This window comes from Otolemur garnettii, unplaced genomic scaffold (genome assembly GCF_000181295.1).
Source record: "Otolemur garnettii isolate 467f Iridium unplaced genomic scaffold, OtoGar3 scaffold00225, whole genome shotgun sequence".
NCBI classification, from domain to species: Eukaryota; Metazoa; Chordata; class Mammalia; order Primates; family Galagidae; genus Otolemur; species Otolemur garnettii.
Window position 1 is genome coordinate 791499 of NW_003852620.1, and position 9999 is coordinate 801497.

At 47.9% G+C, this 9999-nt stretch overlaps 1 protein-coding gene across 1 annotated transcript in view; it reads right to left on the minus strand.

Annotated features, from left to right (window-relative positions):
* Positions 1-4031: 4031 nt before the first annotated feature.
* SLC7A8 (solute carrier family 7 member 8) overlaps positions 4032-9999 on the minus strand; it is a 55213-nt gene continuing 49245 nt past the window's right edge. Inside the window, exons 8-11 of the mRNA XM_003801926.3 lie at positions 9249-9345; positions 7445-7594; positions 5190-5367; positions 4032-4789 (exon numbers count right to left, since the gene is read on the minus strand). Of these exons, the coding sequence (XP_003801974.1) occupies positions 4623-4789; positions 5190-5367; positions 7445-7594; positions 9249-9345 (592 nt within the window). The 3' untranslated portion in view covers positions 4032-4622. The remainder of the gene's footprint in view (positions 4790-5189; positions 5368-7444; positions 7595-9248; positions 9346-9999) is intronic.

Below are 9999 nucleotides of genomic sequence, written 5' to 3' on the forward strand. Positions count from 1 at the left end.
AACCCGCCAGCTCCAGTGTATGTGGCTGGTGCCTTAGCTGCTTGAGCCACAGGCACCGAGCCAGTATGTTCTTTTTTTTTACTTTTTTCTTTGATCAACGTAATTTGTGTGCTGCAGAAGTTTAACTATAGGTTCAAGTGTGCCATGAGATAAAAACTGTTGAAAAACACTGCTCTAGGGATATGTTTGTGCGGCCCCTGACGGTGGAAGCTCACAGTTCAGCAGTGGAGGTCCCGAGGCAGGTGGTTCCAATGTGGCGTTGGTGGTGAGTGATGCCACAAACTGCACACTTGCACCTTTCCTTGCAAACTATTTGCTCTTTGAGGGTAGAGTCATCTTTTGGACCTCTTCAATGATGGTGACCATATTTCCTGAATTAAAAATTAGGGACAGGTAGGTTGACATGTCTGAAAAATTTTATGGGGACAATGGAACAAAATATTTGATGTCAGAAGCTGAATTGGACTATTCAGGAATAAATTTGCTATTCCCACAGTAGATACCAAAGTCTTTGGAGACAATGGTCACAGAAACCACTTGTTGTGTGACTGTATTAATAAATGAATGCGTACGCAGCTATGACTTCAATGACGTCAAAAGGTTCCCAAATTCTCCAAGGTCAGAGCATGTGAAATTCCTAGCACCAAAGTGGCTGATAGGGCCAGGACAGGGTAAAGGCCCAGGTTAAAAATAAATGCATGCTGCCCAGGAGGAACCCATGTTTGCCCATTTGACCAGGTTGAAAAGATCAGCAGGTATCACTTTACAGAGAGAGAGGGGTCCCCTGGGGACAAGTGTTTCCAGTAGAGTCAGAGGGGACAGGGGCTGGACCTGCCTTAATAGGACAATGCAGAGGAGACCTGGGGCAGGCAGGGAAAGGAAAGGTATATATGTTGGGAAGAGGGGTTCCAAGGGGTGGAAGTGATGCTTGGAGAACAGCCTCTTGCACAAAACTGGCCTCTGCCCTTTTGTTACAACCTAAAGTTGGAAGATGGAGGAACCATTTGATATTATGTCCAAGTCCTCCTCCCCCACCAAAATGCTAAATAGGTGAGATGACTTGCCCAAGACACACAGTTGTTTACCAGCTAGCCTGGAACTAGGAGGCAAGTGTTTGCGCCTGGAAATGATGAGCTTCCAGCTTGTCTGAAGAATGACAGTCATAAAGCAGGTGTGTTGGGGCCAGGCCAAGACTAGGAGTGGAGGTGTCTTGCCTGCCTGTTCCCTCACAGTGTCCCAGCTGGTGAAGGGGGATGTCTTGACAACTGGCTCCTCTTCAGCAGTGTTGGCTCTGGAATGATGTTGCTCCAGGACAGGACACTGGGACAGCTGCCCATAAAAGTAGGAACATGAAATAAGGACTGAGTCTAATTCCATCAACTTCCTCTAGCAGTTAACCCAGAATACCAGGAAGTGTTATACCTACCGCACCTGCTTCCTCCTTTCCCCTGGTGCTAGTTCAGCTGTCCTCCTAGTCTTCCTCTCAGATGTCTCTGTAAGTTGAGTGAAGCCAGCTTTACCTCCCAGGCCCTCTCATCAAGGCCCTCTGACTGAGTTCCTTCAGACTCAGCCTGAGCTGTCTTGGTGTGAAAAGCCTTTGTTGATCAGGCTTCAGGAGGACCATCCCTGTCTTTCTTCCCTCGACTCAGCTTGTTGCATCTCTCTTTCCATGTTCCCACCTTGGGTAGTGGGTTAGTTTCCAGGCTGTCAGTATGGTACACAGAGCAGGAAACTTATCATACTTCCTGACACCACAGAAGGAATGAAAGAGTGCTAAATTATAGGAAGCCATTGTTCTTGGACTAGCTCCTGCACAAGACCCCCAGAGATCAGACCACAAATCCAAATGAAGTCACCTATGCTAAAGTTCCACATCAAGAAACCTAAACTGAGTTATTGGACCATCAAGCTACAGATTATAGCCAGTTTCCCAAACAAGCAAGTTAAACATCTTCAGTTGGCAGGACAATGAAGTTCCCTCTTCTTTAATCCTTACACAAAAAACATAGCCAGAAGTAACTTGATGTTAACTAATCAGTTATTTTTCTATTGTTCTGTCTCTCAGTCCCCTCCTTATGAGAAAAATTAACTTTGAAAAGTAATCTTGGCCCTGCCCCATGGCTCATGCCGATAATCCCAGCACTCTGGGAGGCCAAGGTGTGAGGATCCCTTGAGCTCAGGAGTCTTAGACAAGCCTGAGCAAGAGCAAGATCCCATCTGTACACAAAACCAGAAAAATTAGTGGGTTGCGGTAGAGGGCGCCTGCTGCCCCAGCTACTTAGGAGGCTGAGGTAAGAGGATCATTTGAGTCCAGTTTGAAGTTGCTAGGAGCTAGGCCAATGCCATGCCCATGACACTCTACCCAGGATGATAGAGTGAGACTTTGTCTCAAAAAAAAAAAAAAAGAAAAGAAAAGAAAAGAAAAGAAAAGTTATCTGCTTTCTTCAGCCCTTCTCTATAAAGCCAACCTTTTCTTAGTTCACTGCAGTGGAGCACTTATTCTCCTTTATGGAATGAGGGGTTGCTTGATTCTGGAATTGTGAATACAACCAATTGAGAACTTTAAATTTATAATGATTTTGGCTTTTGACAATGTCTTTGATTCAAAGAGAGTTCTTTGAATGTGCTGGCACTGAGGCCCTGGATAGCTAGAAGCCACGGAGAGCGTGGGCTTTTGGGAATGGCACCCTGGAAGCAACCTGGCAAGCAAAGACCTCCTGGGACAGGAAATACCTGGCGCCGTGTCTCAGAAGTTGATTTAATTATCAACACCACAAACTTCATTTCCATTTAAAGTTTTATTACATCAAAAGAAAAAAAAAAACTCTTCACAAAACAAACAAGAACTCTGAAACCTACACCAAGTTAAAGACAGAAAATTATTATCAAGGTTCTAACTCAGTCCACCCCCCCCCCAACAACCTTACATTACAAAATCTGAAAGAAATAAGAAATACTAGCTTCAAAAATATTTATCCAAAAAGTAAGGCATCCACTTTACAAAAAAATAATAATTCAAGGAGGTGAGGAAGTTGGAGGGAATGAGAAGGAACAGGAAGATGGTCCCCTGACCCTCTAGGGGCCAACCCCAGCCTGCCAAGTTCTACTTGGAAAGGGCCATAACTCAGACCAAATCTGGCATCTCATCAACTATAGGGTAGACAAGCTGGGCGGGGAGCTGGGGAGATGACCCGGGCAAAGAGGGGCTCCTGGGTATTCCAGTTTAAGCAGATGGAATTGGGAGGGGATGCAGAGAGAATCCTGCTCTGTGTCCTTAGCATAGCAGGTGTGGCTGGGGAGTCTACAAGACCCAGGGAAACATCATGGCCTTCCTCTGGAGCACTGAGGAAGGTCAGAAGGCTGCACACCACAGGGGGCTTTCTGAGGGTCTTCAGAGTGGGTCCCGTCCTGCCACTGCTCTTCCATCCTATCCCAAGACAGGATGCTGGTGAGACCAGAGAGGAGGGAGTGAGGGTTATCCAAGTATGGGGAGGGGAGAGGAATTGGCCTTCAGAAAACAGGCTCTCCCCACCCAGTCTCTGAGGACATGGAATGGGCACTTCTGGGGAGGCAGGAAAGCGCCTTTCCTCTCAGGGAAGGTATTTAATATCAGGCCTATTCTGAGGGGTAGAAATAGAGAGTGTTTTTAGGCCCAGTTTTTGGATGGAGGCAGGGTCTACTTAAGGCTCTAATTTCAGGCCTGAAGAGCTTGGGGATCCTTCATACTTGGTCCCTGAGCCAAGGTCCAAAGAGAAGGATGAGGGCGTGGTGGGGGTGGCCAGCTGCACTGGCTTGGGGTGAGTGTGCTGGGGCATGGCTGCAGGGATGACAGGGTGACTGCTCTAGCAGAGCTGCAGAGCTGCTTTGTCAGTAGGAGAGAGATGTCCACCACATTAAGAATAAGAAGACTTTCTGGCTTCCGGAAGTTTTGGCACCATGTTGGAGCAGAAGGTAGGAGGCAGGAGGCAGGGGCTGGGTCTCTGGAATCTGAGCCTTTCTCATTCCGTCCCATGGGCTTGGCTTGAGGGGAGGGGTCAGGGCAGCTCTCCTTCTCCTTGGTCCCTTGCTCAGCCAGCCCTGAAAGGAGCCTGGGAGTCCAGGCTGGGTGGAGGGAGGGATGGCAGGGGGCAGGGGGCAGGGGAAGAGGGCAGAGGCAGCATCCCCCCTGACTTTGGGCTCCTTCTGAACAAAGAGGGGTCTCTCCAGCAAGCCTTCACCGGTGACATATTTGCATGAATCTGTCCCCTTGACCAACTCACTGTGGCTTCCACTGCTCTCTAAATTGAGGTCTCCCTTGGCTTAGGAATGGGAGGGAAGGCAGTTGTAAACTCAGGTTCCTAAAGAGGCAGCTGAGGCTGTGGCCTAGAGGGAGGGCCCTGCAGGGCACACTGGCATCTGTTCCTCTCTAACAGCTGAGTGTGGGCAGCACTGGGGTGAGAGGCAGGTTCTTTGGGTACACATGTCATTGTCTTTGTTTGCAATTTCTCACCACCCACTCTGAGGTCCCGCCCTGTCTGACAGAAGCAGAGAGGTGTGTGTGTGTGTGTGTTGGAGGGACCTAGGCAGGGAAGGAATGCAGGAAGGGGACAAAAGGGGGAGTAGCCACTGAGGAACAGTGGTCCTCAGGGCTGGGGCTGCTCTGCCAAGTCCTTGTCCTTCGTGACAGTGGGTTCGTAGATGGGTTGCTGCTGTTCCTCCATGTTCTCACTTATCTCCTCTGTCCCTGAGCCCTTCTTTACCTCAGGGTACACGACCACACACATCTTCTGGCTCACCAGGGTTAGCAACTCTGTAGAAGGAGATCACATAGAAACCATGACAGTGCTGAATATCCCGCCAGCTTGGCCAACTAGGCTGTGACCTGTCCCACCTCTCCCACTCAGGATTTGCCCCAGCAGTCAATGCCTCGCCTGCCTCCTGCATCTCCTGTCAGCTGTCCTGTGCTCATCAAGGCCCAGGCCTCCAGCTTCCCTGTGCCTTCAAGCCCAATTCCAGGTTGCCTTAGCCTACAGGCCTAAGGTCTGTGGGGAAACTCCTCAGAGATCTCTGGGAGGGCATCCACCCTGACTCCTCCAGAGCTGTGTGGAGTCAGGTGAAGATGAGTTTAGGCCTCCCAATCCTGGTGGCTCCCCTGCCCCCTCACTGACCACTCCATGCCTCTAGCCATGCTGGAGCCTCCAACAACTCACCAATGAAGTCATTGAAACACTTGGGCTTTTGTTGCCAGTAAACACCCAGGAAATAGACGGGCACGCCTGTCAGCATGATGGCTAGGCCAATGCCGCACACCACTGGCTCTGACCACAGGCTGAAGACCAGCAGGAAGGCCCAGAACAGCAAGTAGATGATGGGGAACAGTAAGTTGACCTGTGGAGAAGAGGCACTGTGAGCTGTGTTGTCCCCAGGGCCCCCAGGTTGGGGCACCCTCTCTTTTTCTTTATCTGCAAAGAAGCATCCTCATGGGCCTCACTAAGCTCTATGGCTCCCATACCCTGAGCTCTGACTGGGCAGGTGCTATGGTAACAGTTTTTTTTTTTTTTGGCAGTTTTTGGCTGGAGCTAGGTTTGAACCCGCCACCTCCAGCATATGGGGCCAGCACCCTACTCCTTTAAGCCATAGGCGCCGCCCACAACTTTTTTTTTTGAGCCAGAGTCTTACTCTGTCACCTTGGTATAGTGCCGTGGCATCAGGCTAGCTTATAGCAGCCTCAAACTGTTGGACTCAAGCAATCCTCCTGCCTCAGCTTCCCAAGTAGCTGGGACTACAGGCATGTAGCCCCATGCCTGGTCATTTTTTTCTAGTTTTAGTAGAGACAGGGTCTTGCTTTTGCTCAGAGCTGGTCTTGAACTCCTGAGCTCAAGCAATCCACCTGCCTCAGCCTCCCAGAGTTAGGATTACAGGTGTGAGCCACCGCACCTGGCCTATGGCAACAAATACTGGTGACTTGGATAGTGGGACAGGAGAGGATGGGAGGAGAAGGGGGGGAAGGATTCTCAGTGCCTATGTCCTTCTGCGTGGGCTCAGACAAGGCCTCATCATCTGTGCTACATGCCCGCAGCAGCCAGAGGTGTCCATGGGGACTGAGAAGCTTGCTGGCACATTGATGTATGTTTGTTGAGGCCCTGGGGGAGAGGTGAGGGGCAAGAAGAAGGTGACCTAGGTCAGGCATGTTTCCTGCTTCCGGCCCACTTATTGGCATGCTTCATTGGGGGACAATATGGCAAGTGTCCATTCCTCACCCTAAGATCAGCCCCAAATAGTTTCTCTGAAGCAATCTGAGAAAAATCTGCCAAGAGTTAAGAAATCAGGAAACCCAATATAGTATAAGGCAGGCTGGGGCTTTGACTTGCGTCCAGAAGGAAGCATCAGTTCCTCTCCTTGCTGACCACATGTGAGGAGTTCCTAAGAGTGTCCTCTTCAGGACTCCAGAGGCAGCCCAGACTCAACTGCCCTCCTCCTCGTCCTCCCCTCTCAGAGGCAGGCACATCAGGAGGAGATGGGGTCATTCTACCTCTTCTTCCCTCTAGCATGTTTTCTAAGGGTGGGAGAAAAGTAGCAGTGAAAATGCCATTGGGGAATTGAGAGATTTGGAGAGACTGATATCTCAGCTAGAAGAATTTTTTTTTTATTAGAATCTTCTAGAAGCATCTAGTTTCTGTTTCTTAAATAGGATTGTTCAAATAGCTCCAGGCTATACTCTGTTCTTCTAATTGGTAGGAGAACCTATAACATTCTGGCATATCTTGTTCTGAGGAATTCCATCCGTTCCTACCACAAAGTTATTTCTTGCAGCAATCATTAGGTTTAGTGAGCAGCTATAGGGCCCCAGGATTTTACAAAGGGAGGATCAAGGAGGGTTATAAAAGCAGACTGGAAAGCTTTAGGGAAGAGGAGGTACTGAGGCCCATTTCAAAAAATGATTAAAATTTTGATAAGCTGATGGGAGGAGGAAACTCATTCTGGAAAGAGTCTGCATGGGCACTACCCAATCAGAATGGACACTGGCCATGAATCAGCCACACTGATTTACCTGGCTCTGTGTCAGCCCTACTGTCATTTAAGTTTTTCTCTTGGCTATAGCTCAAGCTAATTTCTAATTTTTATCCCCTAGGGAAGAAGTACATGGAGAACCCAGGTATCTGGAGGGGCAGGTAGGAAGTGTTGGAAAAATAACAGGATTGAAAAATCAGCTGGAGTTTGAGACCTAGAGTGTTACAAAACAAAGGAATGACATGATGAAAGTAACATTTAATCTTATTCCCCACATGCAATTCGCTCTAACCTGTCCCCTGTGGAGAATGGACATGCTGTCCCATTCACACATGGTCCTTGCTTTCAAAAGGTCTGATACCATCACAGAGGAGATGATGATCTGTGGTCAGCAGTTAAGAACAGAGGTGATATAAAAATATGACCTGGGGATCCCGAAGGGAGCTTCTCTCACCTTGATGGGGCGGGGGATGTCAGGCTTCCTCCAGCGAAGGACTATCTGTCCAGCAACTGTGACCCCATAGAAGAGGTAGTTGATGAAACCCACGTAGTTGATGAGTGTGTATATGTCACTGGTGACCAGCATCAGCAGGGTGGAGATGCACTGGGGAAGAGGGAGGAGCTCTTCAGTGATCAGAGAGGTATTCAAAGACTGGAGGTGTCCACAGGTCTGGGGCTGTTCCCAAGCTTCTAGGCAGAGGATTCCATGTCTCCAAACAGAGACTTACAACCTCTCCTAGTAACCCAGGCTGTTACTAACACCTTCATTGCTAGAAAGTTCTTTCTTACCACAGGGGTGATAAAATATTTAACCACTGGTATCGCATGGGCACTAACCAATCAGAACGGACACCAGCTATGAATCAGCCACAATGGTTTACCTGGGTCTGTGTCAGTCTTGGTCTCATTTAAATTTTTCTCTTGGTTATATATAGCTCAAGCTAATTTCTAATTTTTATCCCCTAGGGAAGTTTGTTAACTGCAGATTAATGCTTTATTCTTGCCCTTATCCTTTCCTCCTGGCTGAGTCATTTAATTTATTTCCTTCCTCCTCCGCCTCCCCCTACTTCCTTTCCTTTCATTCTCTCTTAATTTCATAACCAGTTACAAAGCACTTACTATGCGCCAGGTCCTAATTTTAGCATTCTACAAATGTTAATTCATTTAACCCTTATCACATCCCTAAGAGGTTTTCTTGATAAAGTCTACTTCCCAACTTCAAAATCATCTCTGTGGCTCTCTCTTAGAACTGTGCTCTTTCCATTCTGATAATCTGTGAAGGCCAATATAAAGTTCAGGTCTCCTGTAAGGTCTAGTGGTGAGGATAATCAGGAAGATTTTACTGGGTGAATAGGCCTGAATCTTGCAGTACTTGCTTTGTAGTCAATACTGCACCCATGGCTTAAACTGGAGGGAAAAAAAAAAGTGTGTAGCCACCTGGGAGTCTCTCTAGCCACTTTTGCAACTAAGCAATCAAGGTGACCTTCATCCTGTATCTGAACGTTCTGAAATTCCTCCTAATTAGTTATACAATGCTCTCGACTCCCAAGAGCTCTGTTATCCTGATTTCTAGCTGATTCTCTGGTAGACCAAAGTCATTTCTAAAGTTTTATTCAGGATCTATAAGGAAAATAGAAGTAACACAAAAGATTTAACGAGGACAATTCTTTGTTCATTTCTTTGGCTCCCTCAAATGGTTCTACTCTGGGGACATTTTACCCCCATTTCCTTTCCATCCTAAGTTTCTTTTCCTCCTTCTTCAGTTTACCAGTCTTCTTGCCTTTATGATTTTCCTTATTTAATGTATCCTTAACATTGAATTTGTTTCAATGATGTTTCCCAAGATACTGGGTGCTCTGATGCAGGAAACAGAAAGGCACGTGTATGCCAGGACCAGTTAGGAGCAGAGGCCCAGTGTTGCAACCCTGCGGTGACAGGTGTGAGGTGAGCCCGGGAGGAGTTTCTTTGTTAGTTATAATCCTGAGACAGTCAGTTCAGTATGACCCAAAAGGATGGGAGAATGGAAACGAGCTAGCCTGAGTGCCTTAGGAATTTTAGGACTAAGGGTCTTTCCTTGCTGTATTCCTTGATATTATTAAAGCTCATGAATATCATTTGCCAACTTCTCTAGGACTCAGTGAGACCCAGGACAGACCAGAAGAGTAAAAGGACTTGTGTAGAAAGTGTGAACTCCTGGTTTAGAGAAGGCACAAAGAGAGGGAAGATGTGTGTAGGGTTGGCACAGGAAGGGTCCTTACTGTGAAAAGCAGGGCTGGGATTGGGGTGCAGCGCTTTACATGGATCATGGCCAGCACGCTGGGAAGGTGGCCTTCTCTGGCTCCAGCAAAGAACAGCCTGGCAGGGAGAGAAGTAGGTTAGCCTGGGATAGCCCATGGACTGCTAAGCCCAGTTTCCTCATCCATGCCAACCTTCTTCCCACACAGGGGCACCCACCCAACCAGGTACCCGCATGTGTGTGCATACCTTCTACACCACTAATCACAGGGCCCATGTTCACAAATGCAGGAGCAGGCAAACCAGAGGCAGCCGGTGGATATGTGGGTAAGTTCTGGGTATGTGGAGACCCTGAGTGTGGTCTGGGTGGCTCAGGGTTACAGGCAATTGTACTGTCACTCTGCAGGCTGCTCCTGGTTCTTAGGAGTTATAGAAGCAGCCTCTCTATTTTGCCTAAGGTCTTCAAACCTTTAAAATTGTGCCTCCCGTCCCCAAGGGATACACTGGAACTGAACTTTACATAGAAAGCTTTAAAAACATTCCTTTTTTTTTTTTTTTTTTGAGACAGAATTTTACTATGTTGCCCTCGGTAGAGTGCTGTAGCATCAAAGCTTACAGTAACCTCAAACTCTTGGGCTTAAGCAATTCTCTTGCCTCAGCCTCCCAAGGAGGTGGGACTAGAGGTGCCCGCCACAACGTCCAGCTATTTTTTGTTGTCATTGTTGTTTAGCAGGCCTGGGCCAGGTTTGAACTTGCCAGCCCCCATGTTTATGG